Source organism: Eschscholzia californica, unplaced genomic scaffold, assembly GCF_041429995.1.
Source record: "Eschscholzia californica isolate CP2 unplaced genomic scaffold, dmEscCali1.0.p SCAF_6, whole genome shotgun sequence".
Lineage (NCBI taxonomy): Eukaryota > Viridiplantae > Streptophyta > Magnoliopsida > Ranunculales > Papaveraceae > Eschscholzia > Eschscholzia californica.
Genome location: NW_028238483.1, coordinates 36,536,398 through 36,557,872, shown reverse-complemented (window position 1 = coordinate 36,557,872; position 21,475 = coordinate 36,536,398). Strand labels below are relative to the sequence as shown.

Below are 21,475 nucleotides of genomic sequence, written 5' to 3'. Positions count from 1 at the left end.
AACTTTTTTGCAGCTCTTATGTTCTTTATAATTACCATCAACGCAATAAAATAAATATAAGAGCAATTTGGATGACTGACTCTGCCTAGCGATGGCGCATGACCGGCAAGGTTAGAAATGTTCCCCCCTATACACAATTGACAGGGAAACAGAAGTTGGTACTTTTATGATCGGCCATTCGCATATCCTTTAGAGAGAAAACTATGGTGATTGTATAAACCCATTAAAGGAGGAGAAAGAAAGTAGAAAGAGAAAATGATTACACAAGGCTACACAACCCGCTTCTTAGGATTCCCACTTGAACCGCATGTGAGAGAAACAAGAGTTTCTCTCTCCACGTGACTGAACACGTGAGAGGAGAGAGAAACAAGGGTTTCTCTCACATGCGGTTCAAGCGGGATTCCCTAGAGGTGGGTTGAGTATACTTTTTGAGATGATTATAGGTGAATTCAAAGTTGAAAAGAACAAAAAATATTCTTAAACCCTTCCTTTTGCTGCCCAAAATCACAAAAGCTTAACAAATCTCATCAAACAATGTAATTTTATACATCAAAGTCATTCTTCATCTTCATCTACTAAACATCTCCTAAATTATGATAAATATTCAACTTCCCAAATGTATGTTAATCTTCATCATTCACCCATCCCTTCAATCCAATTATTAGCATTCAAGAAGTTGCATCCAGTGGGTGGATAAGGTATGTCAGAACAAGAGCTACTACCATTAACACACATGCAATTCCTTGGTCAATTGTTGTCCCTGTGAACAATAAAATCTTAAGTATCAAAGCAAATCTTCATCAAAAAAAAAAAGTATCAAAGCAAATCTATAATTCTGCAACATCTACATGGAAAAAATCACCAACTTTTTTATTAGACAGAGAGAGTGTGTACCTGTGTGGTAAGAATTATAGCCATATTGGGAGTCTGTAGTTGGGACATACAGAATTGATCCCATAATAAAGAGAGGTATGGGAATTATATAACCATTACTAGATATGCATTTGGGATCGGCCGATCCACCCGAGCAATCCTTGGATTGGATTGAGATCAGAGTAATACCAAGCTAATAGGTCGCCGACTCCCAGAGTCAAGATTTACCCCTTTAAGAGCAACTATCATTTATACATTATTATATGCATAAATATGTATGTAGTCTCAAGGGTGGGCGATCCAAGCAGATCCCAACTTGGGGATCCGGTAATCGGGTTCATGTGGTAGTGTATCTCGTCCCCAACTACTTATATTATTAGTGATTGATAGAATTATAGATTCTCATAGACCCTAATTCAGTTGGTGTTACAATAGTACTACATTGACCTCCTCCCACTTGATCTTCTAAGAACATTTCATTGTTCTTTACCAACAGTAACACTATACTAAAATATGCATATTCATATCTTGAAATTATTAAAGTCAACCGATAGATTACCCAAAAAGGTCAAGACCAAAATACACAATCAAACCAATATCCATCACATGAGTATAGAAAAATGTAATGAAGGAATTTTGGAAAAAAAAAATCTGAATTGGAACTAACAATAGTCATAATCTAGCAGGATATAATAGAACTTGAACAAAAAAAACAGATATAGAATTTTCCTTGGTTTTACAAGATATACCCATGCTTTAAAATGAAGCAAATTTGGAGGAATAAACAATGTTAATGAACCAAAATCAAAATAAGATGCATTAAAACTGAAAACCCTACAAATTTATGAAGAAAAATAAATGACCAGATTAAGAAGAAAAAGAGAAGGGTGAGATTTACCATCGCTAGTAGGAGCAGGGGCAGGAGCTTGAGCATGGACAGCAGAAGGCAAGGCAATGCTGAAAATTAGGGCTACAATCACCATTACCCCAAGGGAAACCCTAGATCCCACCATCCTCTCTCTCTCTTTCCAAAAGGAATGAACAACTCCAAAATTCTCTGCTACAGCTCCGGGGAGCTGAAGTTTAGATATAAAACCTATTGAGGGCACCTCCGTCTTATAATTTTTATGTGGGCCCATGTGACATTTTGTAGGTCCCATAGAAGTCCGGGCCAACCCCTCATTGGGCCGTATAGAGAAGGAGCGCAAAGGGTCCCACTTCGGTGGCCTGTCTGGCGTAGCTGTTATTGGGCGTGTATAATGCTACAATCTATCAATTCTGAAGAATGGAAAACTATATGTACTCTAAAATGATCCGTTTTACAAGTTCTAGAAAGAGGCTCACGTCTTAATTTATTTAAATAAGTTTGAACTTAAGATATGATTTTGTTCGGAAAGTAACATACTAACAATGTCAGATGGTGTTTTATCGAGTACAAGTCTTTCAAGAAACCATAAAATAGGTTGTCGCATAGAGATGACGCTGGTCACACTGGTGTTTGGTAATGGGATGAAGATCATAGAGACAAAATAAGTTGCCCGCGCCTTTTTGTCCGGCATCATTTCATCTTCCTTTTTTATTTTATTTTTATTAAAAGAAATTCTTCATCTTCCTTTAAACTTTTTTATTGAAAGAACATAATTTCTTGAAGCTTTGCTGTGGTGTTTCAATTTCGAAAAGCCATGGAATGGAGATGATGTTCATTGAACGATTGAACTTTGAAGTAAAAAAAAGAAAAAAAATCAAATTTCTAAATCATTGTACTCGACTCTATTTTTTGAGTAGAATTGAGACAAACACAATTGCCACCTAAGAACGTGTTTTGAAATATTGATTAAACGTGTTTGTCAAAATGTATGTCTCTACAAGTAACGAGTGTACCATGGTAAAACAAGTGTAGGATGTGAATGTAAATATATGTGAATTTGATCAGTATAAACGTTAAGTGTATATAAAATGGTTGTGACTTTGGGGCATAAAAAAGACCATAGACTTAGTAGTGATTGACTTAAGGGGTATATTTATTTTTGAGTCAAAAAATTAAATTTTTGTTTTCTGCCCCTTAATCTTCATCTTTATATGTTTTTCTCTCTTCCTTTCTCCTGTTGCTCTATCTATCCCTCTTTCTCACTGTCTCGATTGCACTCTCACTCTCATGGTCTTTCCCCTTTCTATCTCTCATTGTCTCTGTCTCACTCACTCTTTCTCTCTGTCCCTCCCCGCTCTCTCTCTCGTACACACACATGGTTTCAGCGAAGGGAAGTACTCCTTTCGCTCTCATCGAAGGTTTTGTGACTGGGTGACCACGAAACTTCTCATGGTCGACCAACCTAAAAAATATTATGGCCAGTCGACCACAAAACACTTCGTGACTAGCTGCGTAACCCACAAGGAGAGTTTCTCCTCTTTGAGATCCTCTTGTTCTCAGACGAAGGAGGCTTCCATGAATCAGAACTATAAGAGACTGAGAAATAGAAAGAGACGAAAAAGATAGGGTAATAGTGTGAGAAAGAGAAAGAAGAAGAGAGGTGAAAGAAGAGGTTGCAATAGTGGGCAGTGGTCGAAATAGTGGTGGTCAGAAAAGGCGGCAGTGATGGGAAAACGTATTTCCAAATAAAGACCCAATCTTGCTTGAATTTGTATTCCCAAATAAAGACATGTGCCCGTAACCATTCACTTCATAAAAACGGGTCGCCTTTAGAAATTAGAAGTTTCTAAAAGAAATAAATCGCCCCGCAGTTGGTATTTGATAAGGTTTCGGTTTTCATTCTTCTGTATAATTTCTCCTTCAACCCTCCTCCGTCAGAAAGAAAAAAAACTTCTCCTTCAACCCTCGTTTAGGTTGTACCAGTCACACACTCTCTCTCTCTCTCTAAAATTCTCTTACTTTACTTTCTCTCTCTTGTTCTTCTTTTCGTGTTGCCATGGCTTCTAATAGGGAAGCGGATCCTTCTCTAGGGTTTCTAACAAGAAGGGAGACGGAGGTGAAACTTCCTCGACCTACAAGAGTCAAGAACAAAACCCCTGCTCCGATTCAAATCACCGCTGAACAAATCCTCAGAGAAGCTAGAGAACGTCAAGAAGCTGAAATCAGACCACCTAAACAAAAAATCACAGATTCAACTGAACTTGGTGATTATCGTCTTCGTAAACGCAAAGAGTTCGAAGACCTAATTCGAAGAGTAAGATGGAATACAAGCGTCTGGATAAAGTACGCCCAATGGGAAGAATCCCAAAAGGATTTCAAACGAGCAAGATCTATTTGGGAAAGAGCCCTAGATGTCGATTACAGAAATCACACTCTGTGGCTCAAATATGCTGAAGTTGAGATGAAGAACAAGTTCATTAATCATGCCAGAAACGTTTGGGATCGAGCCGTGTCCTTGCTTCCCCGTATCGATCAACTATGGTACAAGTACATTCACATGGAAGAGATGCTTGGGAATGTTGCCGGAGCTAGACAGGTCTTCGAACGATGGATGGGTTGGATGCCGGATCAACAAGGTTGGCTTTCTTACATTAAATTCGAACTTAGATATAATGAAATTGAAAGAGCTAGAAATATTTTCGAGAGATTTGTTTATTGTCACCCTAGGGTTACTGCTTGGATTAGGTTTGCTAAGTTTGAGATGAAGAATGGGGAAATTTTTAGGTCTAGAAACGTTTATGAAAGGGCTGTTGAAAAATTAGCTGATGATGAAGAAGCTGAAGTCTTATTTGTTGCTTTTGCGGAATTTGAGGAAAAATGTAAAGAGACAGAAAGAGCAAGATGTATTTATAAGTTTGCTCTTGATCATATACCAAAAGGTAGAGCAGAGGATTTGTATCGAAAGTTTGTTGCTTTCGAGAAGCAGTATGGAGATAAAGAGGGAATTGAGGATGCCATTGTGGGTAAAAGAAGGTTTCAGTATGAAGAAGAGGTTCGAAAGAACCCACTTAATTATGATTCTTGGTTCGATTATATACGTCTGGAAGAGAGTGTTGGGAAGAAGGAGAGGATACGGGAAGTGTACGAAAGAGCCATTGCCAACGTTCCTCCTGCACCAGAGAAGCGATATTGGCAGCGTTATATATACTTGTGGTATGGATTTAATTCATAAAGATATCATCCTGATTCAATAGTTCAATATGATTTTTGCAAATATGAGATTATAATTCAGTTATAATATTCCCGAACTTGTATTTATTGAAGTCGATGATGTTTACTCTTTTTTTTTTGTCTTAAATAGGATTAACTATGCTTTGTACGAAGAACTTGATGCTGAAGACGTGGAGAGAACAAGAGAAGTATACAGGTATGAAATATGTTTTTTGACTGTGGTGTTGTTTTGTCTAAAAGTTGAGAGCCTATAATCTGTTACTGATTTACGTAGTTAGCAAGAAAACATAACATGGATTTGTCACTTCGACGGGTTGTCTTGTTGACATGCTGCCACACTTGTGACCATGTCAAACACTTGTAGACACTTATGTATATGCTCACGAATAACCTTGCTGGACCAATTTATATAAGCTAAGCACAAGAAGAGTACATATCTATGCCAATAGTTAAAAACGTATAACCGTGTTTTGGCATCATCCTAGTCACAATGTCTGCCAGTTTACACTGTAACACTTACCCTTATTTATTGTTTCAAATATACCTTTACGGTTGTGCATACTTTCGTAGGAGCTTGAAAGCTTCATGGTAGTTGAACATTGATTACATGAATAGATATTAGATGTGAGGGTTATTGCATGATTAGCATTTCTGGAGGCAATTTTCCAGTGCCACCTTCATGTCTCCTAACCTTTATGTGGGGCAGAATGAATGGGTGCAAGAAATTAGGTTCTGCTGCAAAGATGTTTTGGCTTTTTTGCTGGTTGATGATATTTATTTTGTGTGAATTTGGTAGTTATGTCAGAATTTTCTCACTTCGTTGTCATTCGATCAGGGAATGCCTTAAGCTGATTCCGCACAAGAAATTCTCATTCGCAAAAATATGGCTTATGGCAGCACAATTTGAAATACGGCAGAAAAATCTAAAGGCTGCCAGACAAATCTTAGGCAACGCTATCGGGATGGCTCCCAAGGATAAGGTATATAATTTTTATCACTAAGATTTTAGAACTTTCGTATCTTCTAGTATGTTTTTTATTAACAATTTTGTTACCAATAACAGATTTTCAAAAAATATATCGAGATAGAGCTGTCCCTTGGAAACATGGAGCGTTGCCGGACGTTATATGAAAAGTATTTGGAGTGGGCTCCGGAAAACTGCTATGCATGGAGCAAGTTTGCTGAGTTGGAGAGGTCCTTGAGTGAGACTGATCGAGCTAGAGCTATTTTTGAACTTGCAATTGCCCAACCTGCACTTGATATTCCAGAGTTGCTGTGGAAGGTACGTATATTGGGGAGTTCATCCTGTATTGGAGCCTATTGGTCCGTTGGATTACACTGATTTCGATTAATTTTTTGAACTCGGATTTTGTTTTCTCCAATTGCTTCTATAGTCACATTATTATCCTTTCTGTTTTTATGGCATCCAGTTCTTTAATTGAGCTAAAGCTTTTTTCCCGCTAAGGGCAAGATTTGAAATAATCTTTTCAGTTTGATTCTTTTAGCTACATTCTGATTTTTTTTTTTGATATGGGTTCTCTTTAGTTGTTTTGTACCTTCTCTCATGTTCTCAAAGTATGCAAGAGAAGTTCATTTGTCGTTTTTTTTTTTCTCTTGAAAAAACTTCCTGCTCATTTTTAAAAAAGAATATGAATAGAAAACTAAACATAGGTCATTCCCCTGAATCAGTTTTGCTTCAAGTTGAGCTTTAGTCCCTTGGGCATTTTTGTTGCTCTTTTGGTCACTGTATCCTTCTGACCGTCCAAGGAATTTTTTGGACAATGTAAATAGGTTAACCTTGGTTTGTATTTTCTTGAACAGGCATACATAGACTTCGAAATATCAGAGGGTGAATACGAGAATACCAGGGCACTTTACGAGAGGCTGCTGGATCGCACAAAGCACTTGAAGGTTTGGGTAAGCTATGCAAAGTTTGAGGCATCCCTGGTTATTGAAGAGGAAGATAGGGATAATGGTGAAGAGAAAGAGAAAGAAAAAGAAAAAGAGAACGAAAACGAGAAAGAGAAAGAGAAGGAAGAAGACTTTGAGCAGAAGAAGCAATGCATCCTGCGTGCTAGAAGTAAGTGAACTAATACAATATTTATTAATATATTTCGGTTGGTTCTTGATTTTTGTAATTTAGATAGTTGGGGTCAAGAATACCCATCTTGTGATGTGACTGGTGTCTATGAATTCAAAATGGTCAACGCCACCGTCTCGACTCTCGATTCAATCAATCGGATCACTCACACGATGTTGGGTTTTCCTTAGTCATCTTAAATGTCCCTAGACCCAGTAATAGATGATATTTGTCTTGAATATGGAACTGATTTTAATTATTATATTTTGATTTGCATCAGGTGTGTTTGACAAAGCCTTGAACTACTTCAGAACGTCCGCTCCCGAGCTAAAGGAAGAAAGATACATGCTGTTGGAAGAGTGGCTCAATATGGAGCAACGCTTTGGCAGTCTTGGAGATGTCAGCTTAGTCCAGAACAAGTTGCCAAAGAAACTTAAGAAGAGGAAGGAGAGAGCTTCCGAAGATGGTGCAACTACGTATGTTCATCAACTTTCTTAATTTTTCTTAAGTTTGATCTTAACTTATCTATCTTTGAGCTTATGTTTTATTTGCCAATTTACATGCTAATCTTGATTAAACCATTTCTGCAGATACGAGGAATATTACGATTACATATTTCCCGAGGAGACTGCTGCGCCAAATCTCAGAATTTTGGAAGCTGCATACAAGTGGAAGAAGCAAAAGGTTACTCATGATGAGAATTAATCGAAGCTTCATGAATTCTATAGATCAGCTGACACAACGACAAGCTCGGCACCTGAAAAACCTGTTAAGAGGGTGGCACCCCCTTAGGACAAGGAATGTTTTAGCAATGGATTTGTTTGGAAGGAAAAGAAAGAAACAATGAGATTTTCAGTTTGTTCCATAAGGTAAAACCTTTGTAAAGATTGTGAAAGTGCTAGACTGTTTCTTTCACTATCTATCCTGTTTTTTTTTCGATCATAGCTTGTTAAGCTGAACAGGATATAATTTACATAGTCGAACGATCGTTGAAGTGTATGATGTTTGTTTCATTGTTAGCCACCTTGTTGGTAATTGAGTAAACTATTTTATCCGCGTCTCTGTTCTATATTAGGTTGAGAGATGCTAGAATCACGAAAGATTTTGACAAAAAAAAGTTCCCAGCTGATGTGGCGGTTGTGATTTTCATCTCTCAACGGCTTAGATTTGGTCAAAGTTTGAAACCACACCCGCCACATCAGCTGGAACTTTTTTTTGTCAAAATCTTTTGTAACTTTATCATTTCCCTATTAGCTTATTCAACTGCCACTGTTAAAGCAAGACATGAAATCATCACGCCTAAGCTTGCAATTGCAACAATGCTAAATTGACGAATCAAGTTGGATAGGCTGAGCCATTTATCACAAAGCCTTCACTTAGACTAAAGTCCGAAGCCATATCTTTGAACTTATAATTACATCATTTTCGTACCACTAGTTGTTTATACTCTGTTTGAACTTCCACATTAATACTAAACATGTGGTATAGCTCATCCACATGGTAATTTTGTAATCTTGCTGTGAATTTTCAGGTACTGACTCTCTCTCTCTCTCACATCATGTTCAAGAGAGAGACAGAGATAATAGGTCTTCAGTCTATCACTGAAACAGGACAAGAAGCTAAAACACGAGTTTATTGAGTCTCTAGAGGAATCAAGTGCATAGAAACATGTTGAGGAAATATGACAATTTTTTAGAATGCAAAATTTTATATGTCCAATAGGATGGTGCGGACCAGCCTTCGCGGCTGCTAGTGATACTGTCTGCTTTGGACATCTGGGCCTCACAGTTTTAAAAGACCTTACTGGGGAAGGGTGCTTAACCTCTTAAGAGGAGCACCACGCTCCATCTCCACACCGATGTGGGATTAACTTACGACAAAATGGTAATTTTGTCAAATTCTCGTACACCTTTTTTTTCTTTAACTCCAACCATTACCACTGATCAATATCATTTCTCTCATCTCTCTCCTCTCTTTGCTAAATATCTCCAACTCCAATATGGACTAGGGCTGTCCATTTTTCTTTCGGGGCTTCAAGTTTTGTTGTGGGGACTGTCTGTGAAATTTTGTCATCGAGGTTATATTCCAAGGATCTCATGCTAGAATGATAACCATTGGCCCATATTGGGTAGTTATATCTGGATTCATTAACAACAAAAGGACAAAATCATGAGTCTAGTAACCTCTCACTACTTTTTTTTTTTTATGAAGAAGTAACCTCTCACTACTTGCATCCAGATTCCTTTCTTTCTTTTTGTTAAGGGTATTTCCAACACAAGTGCCTTTGGCTTGGAAGTCCTTTTGGGAGGTCTAAGTCATATTTATTATTTGTACAATTGCACCTAAGAAGCATTCCTACACGGATTGTTGTGACTTGTGATACCACGAAGTTGTATTTAAGGGGGAGGTTGCGAGAACCCCGCCAAATAAGACTTCTATAGTTATAATATTTTACTTGAGACCTACAGTTAAGTCTTGAAACATTGTCACGGACGATGTAAGGCTGTTACTTCTCAGTTTTTTAAAATGTGCAATTTTCCACTCTGATATTTTCTTTACCGCTCTAAATTTTAATAGTTATCAGTATAATTGTGCTGAGGGTACTACACATAAGAACACATTTTAGACAAAAGTAACTAAAAAATTGGCGTGTTGTTAATTTGTCTCTATAGTAACGATATACAATCTTTTAATAGAAATTAGATTTTACGAAAAGGATAGATTGAAACAGAAAAATTACATTTAACTTGATAATGTTTATTGTAGACGAATAGAGATGTGAGTCTGCTGAAGTTTACATATTTAAGTTGGTAGCGGTAAATACTATCCAATGAAAATCTTTAAGTATTTGAAAGTAAAATTTGTCTTTTCTCCTACACAAATTAATGGAAATGTAAACAATGGTGGATAGAAATTTAGGAAGTGGAATAGACAAATAGTTGCACACCATCACTAATAAATTTCCGTACTCTAATGAGTCATTACTCAATTTGTATATTTGGAGGGTTCAAATTGGTGGTTTTTTTTCATAGTTGAAGGGTATTTCAATGGGAAAAATGATATGTCGGACGCAAGTCTTGCATTTTCTCTCTCTAGATCCTGGTTCGACACGTCATTGCCCTTCTAAGATTCCCACAAAACAGTACAAAAAAAATTGAAGCATTTTAAATTGCGACTTGAGTTGTTGTGTTTGGATCTAGCTATAATCTCCCACCAAAATCCTAAAACGGACAAAACCTATCTCCTTTTTGTTTATTTATTATCTTTGGCTTTTAACCTGCTTCACAAATCACTACTTCAGACTCTCTCTCTCTCTCTCTCTCTCTCTCTCCTAGCTCACGTTTTCTCTCTCTCTCTCTCCTCACAATTCAAACTTCGAAGCTCTCTCTCTCTCTGGTAGGATCTTTCACAGTCTCTTGGTCGTCTAATCAAGCTTAGATCCACCAAACGAAGTTCGTATATCAAAGATCCAGGTAGTATTGAGCTTCAATTTGCAGGTTTTGTTTCATTTTAATTGCTCAATTTCGTATTAATTACTTCTTCTTTGTCGAGATTAAGATTAATTGAATGATGTTCTTGTTCAAAATTGAGTAGTATTTTTAGCCGATCTTTTATGTTTTTTCTGAAAGATGAACTTCAGATCGATTAGTTAAAGTCTTTGTACGAAAATTGATTGTTCTAGTTTTTATCAGTTTCTTTAGCGATCGAGCTTTATTTGTTTTACTTACTGCGATTCATTTCTTTTATTTGGATCACTAAACAAAGCTCTTAACTTCTCATCTGAGAGGATTTCAAATTAGGACCTTCGATTATATATGAAATTGACGATGACCTTTTTAGGATGAAGAATCGGATCACAGGTTTTTCATGCTCTGTTTCATTAGTTCTTATGTCTGATGAGAAATTATTAGTTCGTTTTAGAGTTTTGATTTCTGAAATTTTAGGTTTTCTATAAGCTTGTTCATATCTCGACTGCAAGTCCTGCTTTTTTCTTTTTTCTTCTGTCTTGATAAAGGTTATAATGATTTAAGGAAAAGTGAACGAAATTCAAATTGTAAAGTTGTCAATCTCCCCCCAATTCTCAGGTTACTGTTTACCTTTTTTATGAAACCCTAGTTCGAAATTGAAGACGCTCTTCAACTCTCCTTTTAGAAAAAAAAAATACAAGAAAAAACAGCTCACGACCTTCTATTGAAGTTGTCTTTTTCGTCCTCAATATTTTTGTGGTAGCCGTAGGGTCCATTTCTTGCCTAACCCTTGAAATTTGAAGTCTCCCCTAATCTTAACCTTATTGACCCACGTTAGTAGTGGGTTTTATCTTTGAAGGTGAACTCTGCATGATAAACGTGGGTAAATGTAACCCTTAGCATATTCTTGGTTGTGAGATTAAATTGTTTAGTCTAGTTGACCTCTTGGACTCCCAAAGCTCAAAGGGTGTGGGGGTTTTGTGGTCCTTCATCAAATATGATGGATTTTTGTTTCAATTCAGATTGTAAGCACAAGCAAAAGGTTAGAAATTAAAATCAAATTTTTAATCCCAAAGTTGTGAAGGATTTCATGTGTTGTTAACGGTGGAATTTAGAAACCGTATGGGGAGATTTACTGGTAGTGATGTCTAAATATGGAAGTTTAGTTTACTGCAATTGAAGGGTGGGAGTTAAAGAGAAGCTCATTAATGGGTTTTCTCTTTTCTCCCCCTTTTCTATATTTCTTATGGTAATGTTGAAGGATGGAATTTCTTGCTGTAGTTACAAAAAAAATACTGGGTTCTTTCGAAATATTGAAATCTCAAAGATGTCAACGTTGTTAAGAAAAATTGAAATTCTATAACTTCAATTTTTTTTTGCAGATCTTGACTATACTGAGCTTGAATTTGGGACTCCTAAAGCAGTAGATATGACGAGAAGAAGGTGGAGGGAGTCGATAAAGTCCTATTTTGAGAATCATATGGATAATGCAGAACCTGAAGGGCAGGAAATGATCAGAACGGGTAATTCTAAATTTTCATGTCCAGTGTGTTCATTTCGGATAGCTTAAAGAGTTACATGTTATTGGTATCTTTTGTAATTCCTTAAAACAAATATCTCATGAATTGAGTATGGATTTAGGTCAACTTTTTAAGAGATAAATTTTTTTTTTCATGCACAAACTTGTTCTAGTTTAGTTAGATTTTACCCTGAGTTAGGATGTTGTGGATCCTTTCTTTCAGGGCAAACGGCCAAAATGTAAACACCCAAACCCCATTTCTTAGGCTAATCACATTAATTGTGAAAGAGGGGGTGATGAGCTCATTAGGGAGGGAAACGCCTCATCTCTTAAGGTTGGTTTTGAGGTGAAAGAGACCCAAGATCCGCCACAATTGTACTAGAGTCTAGGAAGCAACAAATCTCAGCTAAATAGTTTATCAAAAGGTAAAACCAACTCCCGATGAGGAGATTGTTGATATAATCCCACATTACTTTCAGAAGAGTTAGTTCTAAGTGAGGGGAGAGCCTCATCTTTTGAGCTTGTTTTTGGGGGTGACAGAGGCCCAAGACCTAAACACTTTTCCTCCATGGGGCTGAAGTACTATCTAGCATTTGGAGGAGTTGATTCTTTTCCTCCTCTTTCCGAAAGAAGAATTATAAATACTTGCAGGATTTTGTCAATTTGACATTCTAGTCGAGTCGTCGACAGTGCAGCTGTCTGTTTATCACATTTACATAAATTTCGCGAAAGTTATGTTTTTCCTTTGATAGTTGGCTTAAAGTTCGTCAAGAATTCTTACAGGGAAACTTTTGAGATATGGAACTTCTAGAAAGTAGCCTCTTGCATTATAAATGGTAGTTTTAATGTTGCTCACGTTCATCACTATGGAGCAGGTAATCAAGAAGGTTCTGTTTATATTGCAGATGTCGAGAACAAAATATCAAAAATCTTGAAGCTGATCAGAGAAATAAAGAATGAGGAGATTCCACTCGAGAACTCAGAGAAAGAGTCAGAAATTGTTCATCTCGTTGAGGACATTCACAAGCAATATGCATCCCTCCATTCACTCTATAGTCATCTTACCGGAGCGTTACGGAGAACAACTCGCCACAAAGAAAAAACCGACGACAGTTCTTCATCTTCCTCCAGCTCGGACTCAGAATCTGATCATTCTTCGAAGATGAAAATTAGTGAGAATCACAATGGGGTTAATGAGCTCCACAAGCTCACATCAAGCCTAAAATATGAACTCGGAGCTGCTAATTTGAAATTGGAAGCGCTGAGTGAAGAGAAGGACTCTTTAAAGATGCAGTTACAAGAAGCAGAAAAAATCATAGAAGATCTCCAAAACACAGAAGCTGAACTGAACCAGAAATTAGTTTCTGAAAACACAGAAAAAGACGCCCTGAGCATGGAGAAATCAGAAGCTCTCTTCAAGCTCGAAGAAGAACACAAAGTGGTGAGAACTCTTCAAAGCACAAGTAATCAGTTAAAAGAAGAGAATGGATCTCTTAAACAGGAACTGGAGACTGTGAAAGACGAAGTTCTTGATCTGAATCAACAAGTGGCTTCTCTAAATCAGGTCCTGGAAGCTAGAAAGGAAGAAAACAATGTTCTAGCTTCTAAGAATTCAGAGATGTCACTTGTGATAGAGAAGGCACATGAAAAAATACAAGAACTTGATAACGAATCTAAGCAGTTGAGAGATAGTTTAGAATACAGAGGAGATGAACTCACCTTACTCTTGAAGAAATGTTCAGACCTTGAAGACGAAACATCAGCTCAAAGAAAGGAGTTCGAGGTTCAGATATCTGATTTAAAACTGGAGTTCTACTCTGCTAGTACCCAAAGAATGGAACTTGATAATGAATGTAAGCAGTTGAGAGAAAGATTAGAAAACAGAGAAGACGAACTGGCTTCGCTCCTGAAGAAATATCAAGACCTTGAAAGTGAAGTATCAGATGAAAGAGATGGTTTGAAGGTTCGGATATGTGACTTGAGACTGCAGTTGGTCTCTGCAAGTACCCAAACACAGGATCTGCTTAACGAATCTAAGCAGTTGAAAGAACGATTACAAACCAGAGAAGATGAACTTGCTTCACTCTTGGAGAAATGTTCTGACCTTGAAAAGAAAGCATCAGATGAAAGGAGTGGCTTAGAGGTTCAAATATCTGATTTGAGACTTGAGTTGGACACAGCAAGTTCCCAAATAAGGGAACTAATTGAAAGTGGTGACGCTGAAGCTACAAAATTGAAAGACGAAATACTGAATTTGCAAGTTCTCAAAACCGAATTGCAAGACCGAGTTTTGGTTTTGGAAAGAAAATCAAACGAGAAAGAAGAGGAAGTCTCTACTGCTCTGAACAATCTGCAGCTGGAAGTAGATTCATTGAATTCTCAAAAAAGTGAGAATAATAAGTTAACAGAAAGCCTGAAAGATGAACTTGAAGTTATGAATCAGAATTTGACAGTCTTAAGTGAAGAAAAAGAAGCTCTAGGCATGAAGGTATTAGAAGCAGAGAAAACCATAGAAGATCTGAGAATGGCTGCAGCTGACTTGAACCAGAAATTTGAAGATGGAGAAAAAGAAAAGGAAGCTTTGAGCACAGAAAATTTGACGGCTTTAATCAGAATTGGAGAAGGACAGAAAGCTGTAGAAGTTCTCGAAAACAAAGCTGATCAGTTGGCCTACGAAAATGGAACTCTAAAACAAGAACTGGATTCTCTGAAGGAGGAAATTCTTAACCTGAATCAACAACTCGAATCAGCTAATCACACTCTAACTTCTCTAAATGACGGTTTGGGTGTTAAAGAAGAAGAGAACAATGCCTTGACCTCAAAGAATTCAGAGATTTTAGTCGAGATGGCAGTTGCACAGGAAAAAATACAGGAATTGACAGATGAATCGAAGCAGTTGAAAGAAAGATTAAAAAACAAAGAAGATGAAATTTCCACTCTCTTGAAGAAATATTCAGACCTTAAAGATGAAACAGTAGCCGAAAGAAAGAATTTAGAGACATATATAACAGACTTGAAGAAGGAGCTCGAACAGGCTAGTACCCAGGAAAGGGAGCTTAAACAACAGATTGAGACTGGAACCGTTGAAGCTACACAGTTGAACCAGGAAATCTTACGTTTGCAGGTTCTGGAAACTGAATTGCAAGATCGGATTTTGGTTTTGGGGACAAAGTTTGAGGAGAGAGAAGTGGAGATATCTTCGGCTTTGAAAAACTTGCAGGTCGAAGTAGAGTTACTAAGTACCCAGAGAAATGATTTGGAAGGGCAGTTAAAAGCTAAAACCGATGAAGCTGAAAAGTTCAAAGTTGAGAACTCCCAGTTGCAAGTTCAGCAAACAACCTTGGAAGAACAGATTTCAGCTTTAGATATATCTCTGAAACTGAAAGAAGAAAATGCTTTACTTGAAGTCAATGCCTTAAAGAAACAAGTCGAAAAACTGCATGATGAGTTAATCGAGTTTAAAGATGCATTACTGAGAGTGGTGGAAAATGAAAATATGCTAGAAAAGACAGAAGAATCTGAGAAAATACAAACAAATTTTATGGAGATTCAAACTGTGCAGAGGAAACAACAAGAACTACTTTCGGAGATTGCAAGGTTACAAGGGGAGGACAGTAACTTTGAAGTTACTATCAATCTGTTAAATGGGAGGCTTGCTGTAACAGAACAACTACTCAGTGAGAAGGAGAAAAGCCAGAAGCGAGCAGAAACTCAATTTCTTCAAGAACGTAATTCCCTCCTCGAAAGAATTGCCGAACTGAAAGAAGAGATCGCTTCTGCCAAATGCAAACTGGGAGAGATAATGGAGTCTACTGCCAAAGCATTTAATGACTTCACCAATATGGAGGCCGTTATTCAAAGCTCTTTGGTAGATCAGAGGTCAAACGAGAATCGCGTTCTGAAATTCTCAGAAGAGCTCCAAAATGCGAAGAGATGGGTAACTGGAATAAACAACGAGAACAAGAAGTTGCAGAAATCATTGGGTAGTTTAGTCGAAGAACTCGGTGAGAAAAAAGAACGGGAACTCAAGTTACAAAAGAAGGTCGAGAATCTAGAAGTGACAGTAGATAAGGAAAACAAAGAAAAGGAAAAATTATCGACCAAAGTAGAAGAGTTGGAGAAGACCGTGAGAGAGATGGAAGAGATGACAATTTGCAGGGAAGAAGAAAAAAGGGAAGCCATTAGACAGCTCTGTTTGTGGGTTGATTATCGTACTGAAAACTACGATAATTATAAGCAAATGCTTTCGCAGAGGAAGACCCAAAGGTTGCGTTAAGAATTCACTCTTTAGTTCTTTTTTTCTTGTTTCAGTTTTAAAATTTTACTAGTTTTCATGCTTGTTTTTGAAACACCAGTTACTTACTATTATCATATTCAATCAATTTTAGTAGTTCAACTAAAATCATACATTGAAGGAGAAGAAGATGATAGTTATTACATATTCTTATGATGCTTCCATGTTTCTGCCACATGAGCGAGTGACATGTAGGACGACCCGTTTTCTGCTGACACGCTGGCTGCAGCACTCGTAAGATCTCTCATCCTACTCTGAAGTTTTTTTCCTTCTTCACCATCCATAAGCTCCTTCACAACTCTAGCAATCTCGCCTTGATCTATTAGATTGTTCTCGCTTGTTTTTTTGGGCCTTAAGGCTACTTTCAGATCCTCCACTAACAGTACAGCATTCATCTTCTGTTCTGCAAAGAGTGGCCATGCGATCATCGGGATGCCATGTTCAATACTTTCAAGGGTCGAATTCCACCCACAATGGGTTAAGAACCCACCGGTCGAACCATGGCTAAGAACTTGGGTTTGAGGAGCCCATGAAGGCACAACTAGGCCCAAACTTTTGGTTCTAGTAATGAACCCTTTTGGTAAGAAGTCAAAGGGATCTTTAGTATTTTCTTGATCATTTTTCCCATCTGGAGCTCTGAAAACCCAGAGAAATCTTTGTTCACTCAACTCTAACCCAAATGCCAGTTCAATAAGTTGTTCATGAGAGAGAGTCCAATGACTTCCGAACGAGATGAATAGTACAGAGCCAACTGGCTGATCATCCAACCACTTCAAGCACCCGAGCCCATCGGGCTCATCATATTCATAATCCATAGCTATCCGTGTTAACGGTCCAATCGGGTGAATCGTCGGGTTGCCCACTTCATTTTCGTTCATAGCTTTTATAGCTCTGGGTTCAAGATCCACAAAACTGTTCAACAAAACACCCTCAGCCAATTTGTATCTTTTGCAATGGTATAGAAGCCATTCATAGTCAGAGCCCTTCCTGTCTTGTGCCGGGGCGAGGAGGTCGGAACCATGGATGGGGACACAACCTGGTAACTGAATCGGGTTGGGTAAGTCCCTAAACTCACACGAGCAGAACGAGTCGATCTCGGGCAAAGAGAAGAAGAATGATAAGCACATAGCCGTAGATGGAAAGAATACATATGGTGGGATTTTGAATTCTCTTGCAACGTCAAAAGCGTCGGTACCAAAGAGATCAACGATAAATGCAACAACACGGTGAGTTGCTGTTATGGTCTTGAACGAGTCCCTGAGGGAAGACATGGACCTAGTCACCATGAGAGAGGTTTTTGTGAGGATCTTAGTATCACTGGGGAGATCATTAAAGTCAACAGGAGGGAGATAGATGGAATTAATGGAGTTAGGGAGGGAGTCAAGAAGTGATTTCTGGGATGAAGTTGGGGAATTTTCACTGGGAATTGTGAAAGTGATGGAGAAGTTGTGATGGTAAACGAGTCTCTTAGCTAACTCAGTGAGTGGGATGAGATGACTGATAGCCTGACTCGGTAGGATAATAATATGAGGTGATGGAGTAGTAGTCTGTGAAGTTGTGTATTCTTCCATGGAGTATTTGGTGGAGAAGGAAGATGAACTAGAGAGAAAGGGAGAGAGAGATGTAGCTAAGCACCAAATATTGTTGTAGCAAAATTGGACAAAAAGAAACGTAGGTAAGAGGATTTTGGCTGGTTGTTGACTTGTTGAGGTCGTAGCTACTCCCTTTACCAATTCAAACAAAATGGAGAGAGAGAAGATAACATATATAAAATCTTATAAGAACCCCACTTATGATTTTTCAACTAATTAAATGATTTTTTTTTTATTATGGTTAATTAATGACAGTAGGCTTAATTTTGGACAAGCCCCTTAGCGGGGATGACAGATATGTATAAGTTATAGCCATATAGGGAAGTTTTAAAGGAGCCCCTACCTTTTTTTTCTTTTGACATTTTTATTTCCCAAAAACGTGAGGTCCATATGAATACAATCCAAAAGTTTTAGGGGTAATTTCTAGAAAGGTCAAAATAATATTGAAAATGAGTAGAAAAGCACAAAACATTTGAAAATTATTATTCAGGTCAAAAAGTGTGCAAATACTGAAATACCCTTTTTTGTCAGTTTGTGTAACTAAATTATTTTATTTTTCTTTAAATTTTAAATCGATATAACTTTTGTTTGAGATGTCGGATTTCTATAAAAATTATATATTTAGAACTGAATTTTCATTAGCTTTCTAACAAGATCCACTTTCAATACTTTTTTTTTCAAAAAAAATAAACAGAAAAAAACGGCGTTTTTTTTTCCTTTACGTTTTTCTGCAAACGTGTTTGCAACAATCTGTTATGCAAACGTGTTTGCAAGAATCAGCTATGCAAACGTGTTTGCAACAATCTGCTATGCAAACGTGTTTGCAACAATCTGCTATGCAAACGTGTTTGCAACAATCTGTTCTGCAAACATGTGTTTGCATAATGTAAACTGCAAACATGTATTTGCATAATGTAAACTGCAAACTTTGTTTGCATAATATAGATTGCAAACATGATTTGCAAGCTATGCAGAATATCATCTTGAGTTGCATATCTTGCAAACACGATTTGCAAATCGAGAATATAAACTAAGAGTGTGTCTACGAAATCTATTTATGCCCCAAACACAAACTGGCTAAAACACGTTCCGAAATATACTTATGAGGTACAAACCGAAGAAGAGTTACAATAAGTTGGCCTACAATAAACAACAACAAAAGACAACATGATTGAAATGTCTAGCTCTCTTAGATAAACAAGGTAGTGAATAATCTGAAGTTGGTTCTTCAAATACACGACGACCTTCTAGTCAATGAGAAAGAGTTGACTCCAACATCTGAAAAAAAAAATTATTCATCAAGGTATGTTAGCTTTTGAGAAATTGAGAGTCTGTAGAACATTAAAATGAGCTCGAAACCTAATATAAAATCCAGCAAACAATGTCTAATAATGGTATAGGTCTTCTGACAAAAGCCCAGAGATACTCCCTTCATCGATGTTCCATGGCATAGACAATATATAGTAACCATATGTATACGCTAATGAGTATTCGCGTTAAATACCATTCTTTAGCAACTTATAGTATTGTGACTTGGTGCAGTTTCTATAACATTTAATATAAAACAACTCTACCATTTAAACTGAATCAAAAGATATGCATTGACTATAAACAATAGTTCCCATATTTGTTTCAACAGACGGAAGAAAGTGCTTCCATCATGTTAGATTTAAAATAGTGGTTTCTGTCTAGTAAAACGTTGTTTGATATAGAAACCAATTGCGTAATAGATATCGGTGTCCATGCAGCAGGTCGAGATAGCATTGCCTCTAAGGACTCTGATTTGTTGCTAAAATCCTAACCTCCAAAACTTATCAACAATATGTAGACCACCTTTATCGTGAAGTGTGATTCTTTGGGGAAGTGAAAGAAAATACATTTGAATTATAACATAAGAAGTCAGCAGACAATCAATCTAGATAGTAGAATCATATTCAATCAAACTGAACTTGTTTATTTCAAGTTTAGAATGCATACTAGCTGATTTACCATCGATATCGACATCGAAGAATACTTTGTGTGTCACTTTCTTCAGATCCTCTTTAGACTTTTTTGCCTGAAAAACAGTAGAAATGCTACAGATCATCAACAAGTTTAGATTTGCTCGGCATCCTAAACCCATCAAAAAGTTGCCAAGCTTGATGTCACGGTGATGAAAACCTCTAGAATGCAAGTACTCCACCCTAGCTAGATGAAATAAAGGAGGAAAAAATAATGACTTTAGATAACATGAAAGAGTAACAGATAAACTTGATGTCATTACAAGAGATAAACCCTCTTCAATTATAATCTTCCGGTAGAGTAACAGAAGAGACATGCACTTACCAACTGATCCGCAAGCATTAACAATGTTTTCAATGTGAGCTTGCGATTGCAATACTTGAATAGGTCCTCCAAGCTTGGCCTAAGAAGATCGATAACCATGGCATTATACTCGCCCTGGACACCAAACAACTTCAAGTGGGGTATTCCGGCTTCATACAAACTTTATTGCCTCTATTAATGAAAAGTTCATTTCTTCTCGGACTAAAAGTCTGAAAATGAACAAATTTCATTTTCAAATGACGAGTAAATGAAACACTTCAACATAAGAGAAAGAATATTTTTTTGATACAAAACAAATCATAATAAAGAAAAAACATCACTTAAAGCATATACAATTTTGATTCATAATGAAGCTGAGAGTGCTTGGTCTTTGCAGATTCTTGAACAACACAACAAGAGAAGCTTATGTTAATAAACCATTTCAGGGCAAATCCGCACAACCATTTGCAATTTCGTGTTTTCTTTTCATTCGTTCGTTACAACGAATTGGAAGACCATTGATAAGCTAACTAAGTCATATAACTAGCTAACTAAGTCATATAACTAGCTTAAAAGCTTAGGTTCCATTTTTCAATCTATCTCTCTCTCGGGAAGTCCAGGATAATAAAAGGCATAATTAATGAACACCCAAAGTATGTTGAATCTTAATTTAGTAACCTAATTTACAAATGAGAGCTTAAAGGCCCAAATGAAGCAAAATTCACTATTGATAATATTTTGCAAAAGAAGCTAACCCTGAAAATAAAACCAGACCCAAAATAAAGCCAATTGATCTTGATTTACATCGTAACACTTGCTTGATTTCAGAATCAATTCCAAACCCAAAATTGAATGGAAATAAAGATCTTTTTTTAGAAATAATCAATTATTTTGATCGATCGACTCTCTATGGAAAAACGTAGACAGGATTCTAGGGTTTCAGTGATGAATCGACTCTGAGTAAAGTAAAAGAAGACAAATTTGTGTGGTTAATTACAAAAATAATAGACTTACCTGGATGACAACTAGGGTTCGAAACAAGATGAGAACCCACAAAATTGAGATTGAGATCATTTTTGTTGTGGCAACCATGACTTTCTCTCTCTACTTTATCTTTATCCCTACGAGATTAGATTCATCAATTCTGAATACTTGAAAATTTCAGTTTCAAATCCATAAGAAGAGCAAAAAATCTCAAGTGCCTTTAGTTTCAGGCGGTATCACTTACATCTAGGATCGAAAGGAGA

General features: G+C 37.1%; 3 protein-coding genes, 1 long non-coding RNA gene and 1 pseudogene across 10 annotated transcripts; 2 read left to right on the top strand and 3 right to left on the bottom strand.

The window, feature by feature from the left end:
- Positions 1-474: 474 nt before the first annotated feature.
- Positions 475-1,958, bottom strand: LOC147534273 (arabinogalactan protein 41-like). Its single transcript, XM_086647053.1, has 2 exons — positions 1,772-1,958; positions 475-760 (listed from the first exon to the last, which is right to left on the bottom strand). The coding sequence occupies exons 1-2, from the start codon at positions 1,884-1,886 to the stop codon at positions 669-671; spliced, it is 207 nt and encodes a 68-aa protein (XP_086503179.1). The 5' UTR covers positions 1,887-1,958; the 3' UTR covers positions 475-668.
- Positions 1,959-3,524: 1,566 nt separating this feature from the next.
- On the top strand, positions 3,525-8,106 carry LOC147534272 (crooked neck protein, putative / cell cycle protein). The gene is made up of 7 exons (XM_086647052.1): positions 3,525-4,954; positions 5,103-5,168; positions 5,808-5,952; positions 6,036-6,254; positions 6,794-7,052; positions 7,333-7,528; positions 7,643-8,106. Exons 1-7 carry the CDS (start codon positions 3,798-3,800, stop codon positions 7,755-7,757), a joined length of 2,157 nt encoding a protein of 718 aa, XP_086503178.1. The 5' UTR covers positions 3,525-3,797; the 3' UTR covers positions 7,758-8,106.
- A 1,819-nt stretch (positions 8,107-9,925) lies between these two features.
- On the top strand, positions 9,926-16,440 carry LOC147534271 (uncharacterized). Of its 6 annotated transcripts, none has more exons than XM_086647051.1 (3): positions 9,926-10,525; positions 11,902-12,042; positions 12,944-16,440. In XM_086647051.1, the coding sequence occupies exons 2-3, from the start codon at positions 11,949-11,951 to the stop codon at positions 16,312-16,314; spliced, it is 3,465 nt and encodes a 1,154-aa protein (XP_086503177.1). In that variant the 5' UTR covers positions 9,926-10,525; positions 11,902-11,948; the 3' UTR covers positions 16,315-16,440. The 6 variants fall into 6 exon arrangements, with proteins under 6 accessions (XP_086503177.1, XP_086503171.1, XP_086503176.1 ...); XM_086647045.1 differs by having other exon boundaries at positions 10,081-10,525; positions 12,914-16,440; XM_086647050.1 differs by lacking the exon at positions 9,926-10,525 and adding an exon at positions 10,618-11,561.
- On the bottom strand, positions 16,379-17,903 carry LOC147534270 (hydroquinone glucosyltransferase pseudogene; annotated as a pseudogene). Its single transcript, XR_015227482.1, has one exon. The product of XR_015227482.1 is annotated as a hydroquinone glucosyltransferase pseudogene (transcript).
- Positions 17,904-18,952: 1,049 nt separating this feature from the next.
- On the bottom strand, positions 18,953-21,351 carry LOC147534269 (uncharacterized). The gene is made up of 4 exons (XR_015227479.1): positions 21,243-21,351; positions 20,246-20,458; positions 19,914-20,111; positions 18,953-19,202 (listed from the first exon to the last, which is right to left on the bottom strand). It is a non-coding gene; the product is annotated as an uncharacterized LOC147534269 (long non-coding RNA).
- Between the last annotated feature and the right edge of the window lie 124 nt (positions 21,352-21,475).

Excerpts from the sequence above, each read along its gene's own strand:
- LOC147534273 (XM_086647053.1), bottom strand. The coding sequence starts at position 1,886 with ATGGTGGGATCTAGGGTTTCCCTTGGGGTAATGGTGATTGTAGCCCTA. Across the intron at positions 761-1,771 it reads CCCTGCTCCTACTAGCGATG|GGACAACAATTGACCAAGGA; the intron begins GTAAATCTCACC and ends TATTGTTCACAG.
- LOC147534272 (XM_086647052.1), top strand. The coding sequence starts at position 3,798 with ATGGCTTCTAATAGGGAAGCGGATCCTTCTCTAGGGTTTCTAACAAGA. Across the intron at positions 5,953-6,035 it reads GGATGGCTCCCAAGGATAAG|ATTTTCAAAAAATATATCGA; the intron begins GTATATAATTTT and ends TACCAATAACAG. Across the intron at positions 7,053-7,332 it reads ATGCATCCTGCGTGCTAGAA|GTGTGTTTGACAAAGCCTTG; the intron begins GTAAGTGAACTA and ends GATTTGCATCAG.
- LOC147534271 (XM_086647045.1), top strand. The coding sequence starts at position 11,949 with ATGACGAGAAGAAGGTGGAGGGAGTCGATAAAGTCCTATTTTGAGAAT. Across the intron at positions 12,043-12,913 it reads GCAGGAAATGATCAGAACGG|GTAATCAAGAAGGTTCTGTT; the intron begins GTAATTCTAAAT and ends ACTATGGAGCAG.